General features: G+C 40.2%; 1 protein-coding gene across 3 annotated transcripts in view; it reads left to right on the top strand.

The window, feature by feature from the left end:
* Positions 1–482: 482 nt before the first annotated feature.
* Positions 483–17,220, top strand: part of LOC128507180 (homer protein homolog 1) — a 37,074-nt gene continuing 20,336 nt past the window's right edge. For all 3 annotated transcript variants that reach the window (XM_053477882.1, XM_053477881.1, XM_053477883.1), the window contains exon 1: positions 483–979. In XM_053477882.1, coding sequence (XP_053333857.1) covers positions 975–979 — 5 coding nt within the window. In that variant the 5' untranslated portion in view covers positions 483–974. The remainder of the gene's footprint in view (positions 980–17,220) is intronic.

The raw sequence follows: 17,220 nt of genomic DNA, 5'->3' as shown, positions 1-17,220 counted from the left end.
CAAAAAAAGTGATCAAATAGAAAGATAAAATATACAATTTCATTTGAAAATTATACAGATGTGGAAAAACATTAGCTGGAAAATTTACAATATATACAAGTTTGCTAATAAAACAGCCTTGAAATTGAATTGTATAAGATAAGTATGTAAATGTACAGGATAAGTTACAGCTGATTCTGAAAATGTTTTAAGAAAAACAATCATCGTTTAAACACTCAATTAAACACAACAGTTATGTGATTATATATGATATTCCAGTAGTTATGATCCATTAAAGTCAAATATAAACGTTTCAATGTATCAAATGTATATATATGTATCTTTTTTCCAGCTTAGGAATCAAACGAACCGAATGAATGAATTCGAATCCCTTTGAATCGCGTCGCTCTAAAAGAATCGACTCAGTGAATCCAGTGAATCACTCATATGCGCGGCTCGCGGGATTTTTTCTTTTCTTTTTCCCCCCCCACCAGAGATCTGTAACCAGGCAACGCGGCGCGCGCTGGGCACCTCGAAAATAGTATAAATGGATGAATGAGCAGCCAAGGTGTATGTATTTTCCCTCGTCCAGGATGGACTGAGTGTGTGTGCAGTGGGAGTGTGTGAGCGCTGGACATGTTCGGTTCCGTTTGGAGATAAACAGGACTGAAGGCACCGTCGCGCGCGGACCCCGTCTGGCCTCATTTTAATCCTGCAGGAGGATTTTTTATTTTTATTTTTATTATTATCACTATAATTAAGGGTTACTCTGCTGTTGTTGTGTGTGTGTGTGTGTGTGTGTGTGTGGTGTGTGAGAATGCACATTGCGAAAGCGAGCTCTGCTTCCCTCGCCATCATGCCCTCGCACGTCGGTGCGGATTAGCGCTGAAGATCAAAAGCCTCTTGTGCGGAGTTTGCGGTGCTGTGCGTGGCATGTCGGAGTGACACACACACCATACACACACTGCAACCACCAGCTGCTTCAGTCTGACAAAATGGGGTAGGTACAGTACTGTAGATCCTGCTGTGTGTTTATCTCTGTGTGTGTGTGTGTGTGTGTGTGTGTGTGTGTTCCTTTTAAATCTTCTCAGAGTTGTTATCCTGCTCAGCTCCAGCTCTCCTGTCTGGGCCTCTACACCAGGTGAGAGCAAATCTGTGCATTTTAGGGGCGTGGCTTAATATTACCTGATTACACAACAGTTCTTTATGAATTTGATTGGACGGGCCAGTGTAACAAGATTGCTGTTATTCAGGGACGTATCACTCTTGGTGTCACTCCTCGTGCCTGTGCTTGAGGGCTGCTTTCACACTAGGGACACGGGTCCGAGGACACCCTTGTGTGTGCACTCAGATCGTTGTAGCACCCCTCCATGGGTCCACTTTGTAAAAGAGGTCTCTGCTTGGTACGGTGTACTCAGGCGCAGCTCGAATCAACTATGGAAGCTAATCGTTCCTAAACACGGAATGTGATGTCATCCATGCTGTCTATCCATCCATGCTATCTATCCATCCATGCTATCTATCCATCCATGCTATCTATCTCTCCATGTACCTATCTATTTATCTATCTACAGTATTGGCTACAAAATCTCATGCAATCTCATCTTCTCAGTTGCAGACGAAAGGGTCACTCTTGATACCGTCCCCAAAATATCAGGTACAGTAGCCCTGGTGCTTGGATCCACTTTAGAACAAGGTCTCAAGCATTGTATGGTGCACTCAGGCACATTTAGAATCAACTGTGAAAGCTAATTGTTCCTGAATACAGAAGTGGACCTGCAAAAATCTGAGTATGCAGCACATGCCGGACTCATCCTTAGAACTGAACTGATAAAGTAGAAATGCAGGCTAGAGGGTCACTCTTGCACCCGTCTTTGAAATATTCGCAACACTAGTAGGCATGGTGCGAAGAGCCACTCCGTTGTACTCTTCTTCCTCGCAAACAAACTAGATGCATACCGCCACATGCTGCATCAGAGTTTGTAGATTGCATGATTGAGCAGTGATCCAGGATCGCTGTTATTTAGGGACGTATCACTCTTTGTGTCACTCCTCATGTCTGTCCTCAAGGCTGCTTTCACACTCGGGACACAGATCCAAGGTCACTTGAGTACACCCTCAGATTAAAATACACTGTACATGGTACGGTGTACTCGGGTGCAGTTCGTATCAACTATAAAAGCTAACACGGCAGTGGACGTTTAGAATGTAAAGTTGTCCATGCCATCTATCTATCTGTTTTAAAATGTGAATGTGTATGTCATCTCAGAATCTCTGACCTCTGAAGTGTACAGCCATAGTTGAGCTGATAAGGTAGGAATGCAGGCGAGAGGGTCCCTCTTGACACTTTCTCCAAAATATCAGTAAGTGTAGGCACAGTGTGAAGGCCACATGCTCTATCAGAGTGTGTAGATAGCTGGGTGTGCTAGGGTACGGAACAACATTATTAATGTGAAAGCTGGCCAGCGGCGGAGGGAGCTGGGGCAATCGGACATGGGCATGGTGCAAGGCAGTTGTACCTAGTGTGAAAATATCCAGATTTGCCACATGAAATTCCACTCGCAACCGTCCCACTGAAACACTACTACGGTACAGTTAGCATGTGGCGCGATCAAGAAATATTTTTGGGAAAATGGGAGGTAAGAAGGAAAGATGATTTCCAAGAAAGCTGTTTTAACAGGAATGTATATATAATCCCGCGACCCTGAATACAGGATAAAGCGGTTCAGAAGATAAGTGAGTGAGTGAGTGAGTGTACATATCTCTTTTGAGCTAGTTAGCCAAATTAGCCAGCGTGCTGTCAGAGCATGTAGCTTCTTCAAGATCTAATTAATTTTGTCCATGGAACAGTTTAATTAATTTCTTATTAATAAAAATGTTTTAGCAAAAGCAATATCACACTCACATCGATCGCAGTCATACTGAATCTTGGCACGGCCGTAATTAGCTACAGCATAGCTACAACCTGCGGGGTCGTGTCTACAGGCGAATCACAGGCGTGCTGATATTTCATATAACCACACACTCGCGTGTACGATTTTGATTTACTTTTTTAAGCTGACACCTTTTTTTTTTATAAATACCGTTTTTTTTTCATCATTTCAAAATGATAAAAGGTGCAATAGGTAATTGTTTCTTTTTTGTTGTTTTCTGTAATTTGCAAAAAAAAAAAAAAAAAATTTGAGTCAGCCAAAAAAATAATTTATAGGAATACATTTAAGGAAAAGAAAAAAAATTAAATTTATTGCTTTACATTATATACTGATACAGTGAGGTTATGATTTTTTTTTTAACAATTTATTTGTGAATTACTGTGTCAAATAAGTATTTGATCACTTGCTTCTCAGCCAGATTTCTGACCCTTAAAGACCTGTTATTTTGCTTTTAAATAGTCCATATGCTTCTTACGGAGCCACGCCTTGGTTATCACCTATGCTACAGCAGCTGTAAACGTACCATCTCTATTTTGTTAATAAGACACAAAAACTAAGCTAGCAATGTTAGACAATGTTAGACTATACGAAGCCCAGGATTTTCAAAGTGCTGAGCTAACACTCCGGTTTAAATAAGCATTTACCCAGTTCAAATAACACCCGCATTGTTGAATCAAGTGTTACAGGGCTCATATTTGAGCAGCTGGATTACATAAAAGCCATTCTTTATACGTTTTTTCTGTGGTTGATATTTGGAGTGCATCACTGCTAGACTTGAGTCAATACATGACGTTGAATGTGTAGTGAAATAAATATTAGCTTACACAATCATAATTGCATTTAAATACGATTTAAAACCTGATTTTGAAAAGGTCAGCGAGTTTGTTGTGAGGCTTTTTGCTACAGTATGTTCCTGGAGGGGGAGAAGAAAAAAAGAGTGATGCATTACATCCGAAGAGCTGCTGCAGAGAATACGGCACACGGACACGGTGCATAAGCTGATAATGTGAAGCAAACTGGCAGCATTAAGGGAAAGGTCAGAGACAGTGGCAGTCTGTTTCACATTCACATGGACTCGAACGACCGTAGTGGTGCTTTAGCCAGTGCCAGCTCCGAGGCAGGCAGATATAAACAAAATAGCTTTAAAAAAGAAAAAGATAGGGCTGTGCTTCTGCCTCACTTGGCATGCAGCGCTGACTCGTACCTTTGCATACACATGAATAAATACAGCTATACTATTATCTTACTCATGCATTTACATCAGGCCCAATCTGATGCTGTAAGGAAAATAGACAGGATGAAAAGCGCAGGTTTAAGGTATGGTGTGCGTATATGTCTCTCTCGTGTGTGTGTGTGTCAGATAAAAGAGCCATTTATATATAATTTACATTTATAGCGCTTGTCTTTAAGTTTAAATAACAGCAATAATATCCATACAATCCAATATCACTTGTTTAAGAGATATTACTGAAACTACAAGGGGCGTTCAAGTCAAACCGGGACTTCTGATTGTACAGAACAGAACACAGTTCTCCCTTTATTCCTCTACACAATCCCCTGCTACACTAATGCACTTATCCTAGTGTTTCACTGGGGCTTGGTTACAATCACGGTAGAAAGTTTTCTCAATATGTTGGAGCCATGATCAGACTGCCTGCTTCACGTCTAGAACGACGGCCTACCAGGAACTCCTTTAATGACTTTTCCAAACATGTAGAGCTTGGAGGCTTGGAGAGAAGTCAGGTCTGTATGAAGGATGTGGCAGTAACTCGCAGACGAATTCCTGTAATGTACAAGTGGTGTCGGTTGACACGGAAACGTCTCTTCCGCAATTTATCTGCGTTCCACTCGGTGGATGTTTATGGGAACGGCTGCGGTGAGCTTTGAGCCACCTCGGCCCGGATCGTCATTCTGTAAAAATCAGTCGTTTCGGGTCTTCATTCAGCACAAATTTCATCCAAAGTCTGAATGTTTACAGTGTGAGAAACAATTCAGTTATTTTATTTAGGAAAACCACTAAAATATTGGGATATATTAAAATTAACACAGTCGCTATCAAAACAATGCAATAGTTTCGCAGAATTACACCTGCTTTTTAAATGTTGAAAATGTATACAGTGCAACTCCAGAAATTTATTTCATGTCTATTTTTTTTTTGCTATATCATAACAACACATTGGTATTACGCCCACAAATGTAACTTTACAATGCTTAGCATGCCTTCTTGCCATTATTTTGGTAACGTTAACAGCTAAACAGTAGCCTGTAGGATGTGCTGGATCATGTGAAATTTTATAAGCTTTTTGGTATTTAAACACGACTCTCGCTTGTATTTTACTTTGATCTAAGGGAAAACCATGACCTGCTATTCATTGCTTGTTTTTTTTTTTTTTTTAGAATTAAAGGCAAGTGCATGTGTGTGTAAAGCTGGTGGACTAAAATGCTATTGAAAACACACCGAGCGGCCTAAAAAAGCACTTTAAGAAAAAGAAAAACACAGCATCCTTGAAGGACTGAAGGCCCAATGAATCGTACACGACTGCAAAACGCATCCCTTAATCCTGACAACCTTTCCCGCGAAAACACTAACCTTTTGAACTTAAAGAAGGAGTCAGCGATTTTAGTGCAATAGATTTTTTTTTTGTAACTTCAGCACATTTCTCCTCAGCTGTCCATCGTGTGTGTGTGTGTGTGTGGGCAAAAAAATAAAAATAATAAAAAAATTCTGTTGGTACACAGCCCTGGCTCTATAAAAAGTGAAGTAAACAAAGTGGTGAAGGCCACGCCGCACATCACTGTCCCAGCCAATCAGCAACAGGGGGCGTGTTTGTCCTCGATGGCATTTTATATTAATAGTGGCCAGCTAGCGCAGGTGTTAGTGTCGCTGCCTTGGCAAGCCCATGTCCATGAATTTGGTGGCTGAGCCTCTGAAGGAGCTTCGAAGGGAGGGGTGGAATTGTTTCCCTGTCAAGTTCGAATATCAACGGTCTTTAAATCGTCCCTAAATACAGCCCTTGGTGCGCAGTGGGAGATTTTATACCCGGGAGCTGTATACGTCTGCGTGGTACACCGTAGAGCTCCGACCGTCTGCTGTGTGATTTTCAGAAGAAAAATGTTTTCTTGAAAAATACATTCTTTACATAATGAGCCAGATAAATTAATTCATGTTTTTTTTTTTTTAAGACTTAGGGTCAGTGGTTCATGTTTTAAAGTCAGAATATTATATGCCAAAGATCTTTTTCCCTTTGTTAGACGCTTAACAAATAAATACATAAAGATCGGGCTGGTGAAAAGGCATTCGTTTGACCTGCACACAAGTCCAGCAGAGCCTCAGGGCACTTGGCCAGGCCAAAAATAGTGTCTGTATCTGACATATGTCCCTTTTCAGTGCATCGAGAGCCTACACTGCTGAGCTTTATATAATGATTATCGCGCCACACCGCGCGCAGCTAGAGCACGGATCCGGACGCTAAACGCTAAAGGAAAGACAGGGGTTTACGCAGAAAAACAGGGTGGCATCAGTAACAGTTCAAGTGTGTATATATATATATATGTGTGTGTGTGTGTGTGATATTTTTATCAGCTGTGGTAGGATGAAAACAGCAGTCACACACTGTGCAAGAGTAAAAAAGAACAAAAAAGACACTTATACATTCACATGCTCCGTCCTAAAAAAAAAAAAAAAGAAAAGAAAAGGAAGGCGCTACATGTTCATCGTCAAATGCCAGTAAAGTGTGAGCATCTGCTAATTCAGGGAAACGTCCAAATTTAGACATGTGCTAAACTGACAGATGCCCAAATTAAGTATGTGTTAGATTAAAAATGAGTGTTTGTGCCAATTTACCTCGCAAAAGAGACAACTGACAAAAGTACAAAAAATATTTTCGTTAAATTGCCTGCTTATAATAAAACTGTGCCACTGGCTCACCTGAGGTTCTAGTTCTAGCAATAAAGGTAAATAATGTTTCTGTTTTCTTGTCCTTGGATGTGTTTGTTTATTTATTTATTTATTTTTATCAAAACAAAAAAAGTTTGGCAAAAATCCTTGCCATTGTACGTTTTGGCCGACAGTGGCATAGAGGTCAGCACTGTCGCCTTGCACCTCCAGGGTCGAGGGTTCGATTCCCACCTCGGGTCTGTATGCATGGAGTTTGCATGTTCTCCCCGTGCTTGGTGGTTTACCTCCAGGTACTCCGGTTTTCTCCCGCAGAAATGTGGATCCTGACTTTTCTCCATGGGAATTAAGATCACAATTGTTTTTTTGTTTTTTTTTTGTCTTTTTAATTTGCTTTTCCTTATCTTAAAGTGAATAACCTAAAAGCTAAAAGTTAAACATAAATACCATGCAAAAAACAAATATAAATACAGTGAAACCTTGGATTGCGAGAAACGCAGTTTGCAAGCGTTCCGCAAGATGAGCGAGGATTTGAAATAAATTTTGACTTGAAAAACAGTACCAAGCATCATGTATCACGCATGCGCTTCTTGTTTTGATGCTGAGCGTCACATGATCACAACTGAGCCAATGTTTTTTCTCTCTTTTGTACTGTGGGTAATCGTCTCCCCTGCCGGGTCTTAGTGCACGTCTCTTACTGGTATAATCAACATCCGTGCACACGTGTACTGTTTACTATAACACTGTGACCACGTGTGTTGTGTCTGTATGCGTGTGTGTACAGCACGTGTGTACTGTTTATTATAACGATACACAAAATAAGTTTCATTAGAGAGGTTAAAGATCCATTTTCTCTCTCTGTGTGTCAGCATTCTGTTACGTGTGTGCACGCACGTCATTGGACATCATGCCCCCATCACACACACACACACACGCACACACACTCACACTCTGCTCTACACATAAACACTGCTCTGTTGCGATTCTTTTCAAAGGTAAAGTGCAGGTTAATTTGTTTTATTTTTACTTTACAGCAGTGATTCCGTTAGTATGCGCTCACTAAACAGTCTTTCCGTTGATGTGTGTGTGTGCATGTGTGTGTGAAACTCAAATAAGAGTGAAGGAAGCGTTACCGTGTAAGACGTGAAGGGGGGGGGGGTAATTTCTTCTTTCCTCTTACTTTAGCTTCACACACACACACAAACACACACACAGCGCCTGCACGCATAAACGGAAACACTTATCTATCAGGATTTATTTTTACTTTTTTAATGATAAAGTGCAGGTTAATTTGTTATATTTTTACTTTATATTTTGTATTAATTATTTTTATGTATTTATTTTTTTGGGCTGTGGAACGAATAATTTGTGTTTCTATTATTTCTTATGGGAATTTCTTTGATTTACGAGTGTTTTGAAATACGAGCCCGCTTCCAGAACGACTTATGCTCGTAATCCAAGGTTCCACTGTAACTAATAAATAGCACCTGGGCTTTTTGGTCACTACAGTACTTCATCATTGCATGCGTTTGTTAATATACTTATTATTATTTTATCAGCATAAAGTAAATGTCACAGATTTTTGTTAGGCATGTTTAAATTAAGTTAACAGTGTAGAATTTTTTATTATTGTAAAAGGTTTAATTGCTCAGTCTTAACATATTTCTAGTGCAATTCTATGTGGAATTATGTTCAATCTGTTTACTGTGTGAGTCTCTGAGTAGCAGCATCATTCATCCATCCATCCAGGAACCTCTGTAGTTCACTGCTAATTACCATTTTACAATTGCGATAGGACCTTTAATATCAATAAAATTCACACGCTCATTAACACACTACAGGCAATTTTGGAACGCCATTCATCCTAATCTACATATCTTTAAACTGTGGAAGGAATCCCCCCAAGCATGGAGAGAACATGCAAACTCTGTGCACACAGACCCAAAGACGGGAATCGAACCCAGACCCTGTAGGAGCAAGGTAACAGTGCCAGCCACTAAGCCAGCATGTCGCTGATAAGTATGTACTAGTTACTAAACGCAACAACAAAAGGAAATGTAACTGTTTGACAAAAGGAACCAATAAGAAAGCGGTTGTCAGAACGTATGGAAATGGTTCTCCTCTAGCCTCTGATTGGCTTGAGCTGGCAGCGTTGTGATATTAAGCGTGCACAGGAGTAAGAGGGAAACGTGTGCGAGTGAGAGTTTAAGTGAGCGAACATAAAAACTGAGTGCAAATCATAGAGGTTTACGCTCAGGTTTCTGGCACGAAAATAACGGCGTGCTTCAGAATTTTTCGCTAATCTCTTGCCTGATCGGTGAAGCAATATTGTTTTGTTTTACACTGTTTCAGTGTGAACAATAAGTGTGACTGATACAGCATCTGGGATTGTTGTCAAGTATAAAGTGGACACGTGACTGCAGTCTGATCTGGATGCAGCGAAACCCGTGGCATCATTCAGAAATCGGCATCATTTAGAAATCAGATCGCGTGGAAGTATGAATCGAGATACTGATTTTTGTATAATTTTTTGGGTTAACTAAAGAAGATATAAAGGGGTACAACAGAGTATATAAGTGTATAAAGGGGTATAACAGTGTATAATATTTTATAATAGTGTGTAGCGATGTATAACAGGGTATAACAGTCAACAACTAATCATGATCTCTTTCTGACAAAAATCACAAACTTAAAATTTTAGTGTATAAAGCATTTACAAGACTTACAGCCTGATACCAGAATAATAACACAATAGAAGAAAATACACACTGTATAAATTCTATACCTAATTAGAGTGTGTTTAAGCAAACTAGCTCCTGATGTAACTGCTTCTATAAAGAAATTCCGTGATAATGTATTATATAACCCAGTTATGCAACTCTTAGAAACGTCTTTCACATTTGCCTTTAAACCAGTGTGTGTTTGTTTCTAAATTATTTACACATTTTACACGATCGTATGGTTATCTATTTCACCTTGAATTAGGCGTTTTATTGATGTTATTTAAAAGGGTTTTCACGCCACTTTGTACCTTGTGTCATTATAGTTGAACACAGTATATATAGTATAGCAATGAGTAACAGTCAACAGTAGTGTGTATCAGTGTATAACAGTGTGTAAAAGTGTGTAACAATGTGGAAGAGTGTTTAACAGTGTATTGCAGGGTAAAACAGTGTATAACGGGGTATAACTGTGTATACCAGTAAATCCTGGGATAAAACAGTGTAGAACGGGGTATCACACTACATGACCGTGTATAATGAGGTATAACAGGGTATAACACTGTTTAGTGAGATAAAACAGAGTACATTATTTTATAATAGTGTGTAGCAATATAACAGTGTATAACAGGGTATAACAGTCAATAACAGTGTATAATGGGGTAAATCATTATACAGCAGTTTATAATGGGGTATAACCATTTATAACAGTGCAGCACAGGCTAAAGTTCAAGTTCAAGTAGTCTTTATTGTCACTTCAACCATATAAAGTTAGTACACAGTAAAACGAAACAACGTTCTTCCAGGACCAAGGTGCTACGTGCAACATAAATTTACAACATAAAATAACAGAAAAACTAAACTAGCTAACTAAAAGGCCTAGTTACAGTAGCTGGCTAGCAGAGACAAGACAGATTGACCTGACAACATAAATTAACAACATAAATTAAGGACATAAATTAACAAAAGCTAACTAGCTAACCCAGAGAGGAAGACTATCTATGTTTTTTTTGCGGTCCGATATGGCACAATTCCCAAACCAGACAGTGATGCAGCCGCTCAGGATGCTCTCGATAGTTCCTCTATAGAAGGTGGTCAGGATCGGTGGTGGAAGCTGGGCCTTCCTCAGTCTTCTCAGAAAGAAGAGACACTATTGGGCTTTCTTGTGCAGACCAGCTGAGGTCCTTCTCCAGGTGGACACCCAGGAATTTGGTGCTTTTAACGATCTCCACACAGAAGCCATCGATGCTCAGCGGAGTATGGTTGCTTCGTGTCCTCCTAAAGTCAACAACCATCTCCTTTGTCCATTAAGTGGTTAGGACGGTACGCAAATTGCAGTGGGTCTTGATGTGTCTCATGACGAGCCGCTCAAAGCACTTCATGATGGTGGGTGTGAGTGCAACGGGACGGTAGTCATTGAGACAGGACACAGAATACTTCTTGGGCACGGGGACGATGGTGGTGGCCTTGAAGCACGTGGGAACAACGGCGCTGCTCAGAGACAGCGAGAAGATGTCGGTGAGAACATGAAGATCTGCCAGCTGTTCTGCACATTCTCTGAGCACTCTGCCTGGGATGTGTCTGGTCCAGCAGCTTTATGTGGGTTGACTCTGCATAGAGTTTTCCTCACATCAGCTGTAGTGAGACACAGCACCTGGTTGTTCAGAGGAGGGGTGGTCTTTCTCGCCGCCACGTCATTCTGCCTGTCAAATCGAGTGTAGAAGTTGTTCAGCGCATCTGGGAGGGAGCCGTTACTGTCACAGGCAGGTGATGTCGTCCTGTAGTGAGTGATGGCTTGTAAGCCATGCCACATGCGCCGTGTGTCACTGCTGTCTCTGAAGTGGTTGTGGATTCTCTGGGCGTGTGCGCGCTTCACCTCTTCGGCTCGAGAAAGTTTGGCCCTTGTTTTTCTAAGGGCTGCCTTGTCTCTGTCTTTAAAGGCAGAGTCTCACGTCCTTAAAAGTGCACGCATTTCCGCGGTAATTCACGATTTTTGGTTGGGTCGTGAGATGATCCTCTTGGAAACAGTGACGTCTTCAGTGCACTTGTTGATGTAGCTGGTCACTGATGACGTGTACTCCTCCAAGTCAGTGAAGTCGCGGTAGGTTGCAGCCTCCCTAAACATGTTCTAGTCAGTGTTCTCGAAACAGTCCTAAAGAGCAGAGATGGCTCCTGCTGGCCAGGTTTTCACCTTTTTCAGAACCGGTTTTGAACGCAGAGATGTGGTCTGAGGAAATTTGCTTTGGTTTACGAGCCCACTTCTGGAACGAATTATGCTCGTAATCCAAGGTTCCACTGTATAATGTAGTGTGTATCAGTGTGTATAGCAGTGTGTGTATCAGTGTGTATAGCAGTGTGTATAGCAGTGTGTATAGCAGTGTGTGTATCAGTGTGTGTATCAGTGTGTATCAGTGTGTGTATCAGTGTGTATCAGTGTGTATCAGTGTGTATATCAGTGTGTATATCAGTGTGTATATCAGTGTGTATATCAGTGTGTGTATCAGTGTGTGTATCAGTGTGTATATCAGTGTGTGTATCAGTGTGTGTATCAGTGTGTGTATCAGTGTGTGTATCAGTGTGTATATCAGTGTGTGTATCAGTGTGTGTATCAGTGTGTGTATCAGTGTGTGTATTAGTGTGTGTATCAGTGTGTGAATCAGTGTGTAGGCTGCAGTCCAGTGCTCACAGTCAGTGCAGATCTGAAGAGGGATTTTGTGGAATTTGGTCTGCACTAAGAGCAGATGGGCGCTCTCTCTTCCTCTCTCTCTCTCTTCCTCTCTCTCTCTCTCTCTCTCTCTCTCTCTCTCTCTCACCTTCACCCTCAGCCTGTGTCTGGTATTTAACACCACTCGTTGTATGTGTGTTGCTCAGAAGTGTCGTGGTAATTGATGTACATGGCATGAGATGGCGACACATTTCATGGACATTACATAACATTAAATGTATTAAACGTAGACAGAGTTAAAACGTACGGCATGTCTTTCTTTTTTTAATCAAATAAATATTATAATTATTGGACACTAATTACAGTGATGTGCTGTTGCTGGACAGCAATCAAGTTCACTAAGAGTAAGTCAGATTTATATCGGGCTGCATTATACCACCCTGTCATTGATTACTTTTCTGTAGCAGCACTTCCCAAAGTGATGGAATGCTTTTATTACACAGTAATTTGCTAAATTGATGGCGTTCATTATTTGTTAGTTACATTAGGAGCTCGAAGCTCCAGAGCAAAACTAAAGAAAAAGAAGAAAACTTTAGACATCGTCGATCAGCTGCATTTAGACTGAAAAGAAAACAAAAAAACAGACCTTCCTTTCTTGTATGTGAGAGAAAGAACGTTTGAGCAGGAAATATTACTACAGAGACGATTAGTGGGCGGTGCAGATGTTCTTTCGCTTTTGTTTGAGAGATAGAGAGAAAGAGAGACAGGAAGAGAGAGACAGAGACAGAGAGAGAGAGAGAGAGAGAGAACTGCTGATATGATAAGGTGGCGATTTGTTTTGTAAAGCATCCCAGACCTCCGGCCCTCGGTCTGTGCCCTGCATGATGCCTATTGTGTGACAGATTACTAACTGCATTCATTATTCACACACACACACACACACACACAATCACACTCTCGCACATTCACATGACGAGTTGGTCCAGTGAGAGCATTGTGAGGCTTCACACACTCCTTTACACACGCTGAGAGCTGCTTTTTTGCCAATCATGTTAATCAAGAGCTCTTGTTTTATTTCTTGCGGTTTGCTTACAGCATTTTGTGTGTGTGTGTGTGTGTGTGTGTGTGTGTGTGTATGAATGGAGAAAGAAAACATTATCAAAATCACATTATCATGTATTTAATAATGCATAAAGTCCATTTGTGACTTTGGGAAGGTTTTTAGTTCCTTCTCGAATGTTAGTGTTTAAGTCCTTATGGACCTTAAATCATTTTAAAAAAAAAGAGCTTTTTCTAAAAATTTGATAAAATGTGATATTCTGATGATTACAGTTTAATTTTAGTGTTTACTCGTACTGAGGGTTGTCTGTACGCTATTTGCTATAGGTCTATAAAGTCTCAAGTCTGTACAGTGTACAGTGTATTTATCTTTACATCATCATAGGGAAGAGATTTGAAGGGGTTTTAATGAATGATATTGAACTTATGATCAAGTGGCCACAGTGTTTGCACCATAGTTCATCCCTGATCCTTTAAAATTAAAGTTATTTGACTATGAAGTGCAATCTAATGTCTCCCTAATGACTCCCACGAGACAGCTGCTTAGACCGTTATGGCTCATGAGAGAAAGATTTGGCAAAGGATTTTGTGGGTCAAGACATTCTTTGTTTGTTCCGCACGCCTACAGTGTTTCCTGGAGAACCCTTTGGAGTGTGAATCTCCTTTGAGAAAATGGTATCTAAGACTATCTGTGGTTAAAGTCACCTAATAGAATACACTTTCATTTTCCATATTTGTGAAGGCTACTAAAACAGCGTTGCGGAGAAACCCTTTTTTTTTTTTGTACCGTCGGTTTTGCTGCAGTTTCAGTGCAACACATTTAAAAGGATAAGTTTGTGTTGTATGCTATGCACTACCTTTGTAGTGGGTTTACTTTTGTAGTGTCTTATTACAGATATAAAGATCGATGTTTTCCAGCACTGACAAATAAACGGAAAAAAACATTTATATAAATATGTTTAAAAAAAATCCATCACACACATATACAGTATATATACACACACACACTCTTTAACTTTATATATATATATATATATATATATATATATATATATATATATATATATATATACACACACACACACACACACAGTGGAACCTCGGATTACGAGCATAATTTGTTCCGGGGGTGGGCTCGTATTCCAAAACACTCGTAAACCAAATTTTATTTTCCCATAAGAAATAATGGAAAATAATGGACAAATAAACAGTGATGTGCCATCAGGCCTGATAGATGGAGACCACAAAACCTGGAGTGAAGTTTAAGTAACTGGAATGCTGGACATTTTGCTCAAACGCTAATAGAACTGCTTTGGTCAGAATTTGTCCCATGGGTCTCTCGTGCTCGAACCTTTATTATCAGTGTGTAATTATTGTAGTTTTGCATTTGTTTAAATAGTTTTTTGTTCAAGATGTGATGAAGTTCTTGTCCATCAGATATCAGATCCTAACAACAGTACAGATGTGATGGAAAGAGATCCAAGAGTTGTTTGATTGGTCTTTTTTGGTATTTATGAGTTTATAGAAATGACACTTTTCAAGTTAGCTGAACAAATTTGATATTTTAAGTATCTGTAAGTATCTAAGTAACAGTAACTGTCACCTTAAAGTTCCACCAACTTAAAATCTTTCAGACTAGCGATTTTGTATCATCAGGGTGCTGGTGCACTGGTGGCTCAGTGGTACGTGTTTCGCCTGCCATGCGAAAGGTGCGGGTTCGATTCCCAACAACTGGATGAAGTGCCTGTCCCAAGCCCGGATAAAATGGAAGGGTTGTGTCAGGAAGGGCATCTGGTGTAGAACCTGTGCCAAGCTTGTGTGCGGACCGGATTATCTGCTGTAGCCACCCATTGTTGGGAGCAGCCGAAAGACCAACAACTTTGATTTGATTTGCAAATGAAATAGTATAGTTAGGCTACTCATTAATGCAAGTAAAGAACGATTAGTATGAATGAGTACAACAAACTTAAAAATTCATATTTCCGTTTACTTAAAACTGGATGTAACTGATTTCCTCAAATTTTTTGAGTTTTGCCTACTTATCCGGGTTTACAGTGTAGGTTTAGATTTTAGCAGTATTTTTAGACTTTTAGGATTATTACCTTATTAAAATCATGGCAGAATTCTATGCAATCTGCATGATCCTGTTTACTCTCCACAGAGCTGTGAGTCATACTGTACGTACACTGTCGATTTGATGCAGTTTTTGGACATTGCAGTTTACCATGTGATTCCTTATTATGAAATGTGAGAAAATGTGTATGAATTATAATGATCAGATCGTCCCTGATGAGCGAAGGAGAAAAATCCTGAGATGGAAGAAAGAAACCTTGAGTGGAACCCATCCTCATCTGGGTGAAAACGGATAGCAGGGATTGATCTGCAGACATACTGTGTGTTAGGCAGCTGGAAGTTTCAGGTAGCTGGAAGATAAAGGTCCTCTGAAGATAGATCTACGATTAAATTAAATTACTGGCTCATTCCTGATCATTATCATGTTACGTTTACAGTTTGCCATCACCGTTTTCATATTTTCTAGCAGTCTTGTGACTTTGGCTTAGCACTACGCCATGCATTTATTGGCAGCTTTTAGACCAACATCATAGCAGCACTCACAAGATAAGATTTTAACCTAAAAAAGCAACTTCATCAGTTATCAGCTGTTTTAGGTGGCAGTGACACTAAATCAGCTGCTGATGAGAACATCACATTATGGCGTATAAACCGCTAATCACAACTCGCGACTGAGGCTTTGTTTGCGAGAGCGAAATAATGCTGGAAATCCTACATCGTGAAGCCGGCTTCACACGCAGTTCAGTAGGAATGATGAGAGTCTTGTTTGCTTGACGAGTTTGTGTGATTTGCTTCGCCTGTTGCTTGTTTGCAAAGACCTCGAATGTAGAGTTTCTCCTAATGAGAAAACCTGCTTGTCTTAGAAATCTTACAGCATAAAGGAATCCCAAGCTCAGATGTTCTTCATGATTATATTCTGCATGAGGTTCCCAATATATATATTATTTTCAGCTTTTCTGGCAGTGTTTGTCCAGTTTTTTTTTTGTTCCTGATAAACGACATGATAATGAGCTGGCGGATTGGATCAGGTGTGCTGGAGAAAGAAAACCATGAACTGATGCAGATCGATGTCGAAGTCCAAAGTCAAATGCTATGATTTGTGGTTTATCTGTAATATTGTTGGATCTGCCCATGTTTTTGTGTTTGTTGTACAGTGTTTAAGTTTGCGTTATCGCAAATGAATAAACCGTTACTGATTATTTGACTTGGATTAATACTAAATGGAAAATTCATTGTGGTCCACCATCTGGTGATCCAGCGCTCTGTTTACCCAGCGGTGTACCAACAGGGATCGGTTCCAGGGCCACGGGCCAAATTGAGCTTCAGAAACACCAGAAAGCTGGCAAATGTGTATTTCCTGATGCTTATTACATGCCAGGATGCACTGAATCCCAAACTTCTTGCATGGATAAGATTGCACCGTGAAGGAATGAACATACCGTTTGTAGTTTCTTTAATGTTAATACCTGTGTCATGGGCGCTCCAAAACATCAAATACCCCTGCAAATTTGAAGCCAGATTTGAATTCTTAGCTCTTATTCGCACCATAAGGCCTTGTTCACACGGGCGTTAAAATCAAGCGTTTTTCTTGCGTTCGTAGCGTCCGGTGAGCGCGGATCAAGCGGCGAGTGTTTTCCACACGTAGGAGTCAATGAGAGTGTTCACACGGGCTTTGGTGACGTGCGTTTGTCTAGCTGCGCATTTATACGGCATTAAAAAAACATTGCATGCAGCTTTTTCTTGGCGTTCAAAACCCAACGAACGCAAGGAAACTCTTTGAAGGACCGGATATATCCCATGATCCTACATGCTATACATAGGGAAATGCGGAACAGGGCAAAATAAAAAATAATAATTGTTGAAAAACTTACGCGGAAATTTTCGCATTTCTTCATA

Source organism: Clarias gariepinus, chromosome 19 (assembly GCF_024256425.1).
Source record: "Clarias gariepinus isolate MV-2021 ecotype Netherlands chromosome 19, CGAR_prim_01v2, whole genome shotgun sequence".
Classification (NCBI taxonomy): Eukaryota; Metazoa; Chordata; class Actinopteri; order Siluriformes; family Clariidae; genus Clarias; species Clarias gariepinus.
Note: the sequence above shows the minus strand (reverse complement) of the source record. Positions and strands in the feature narration are given on the sequence as shown.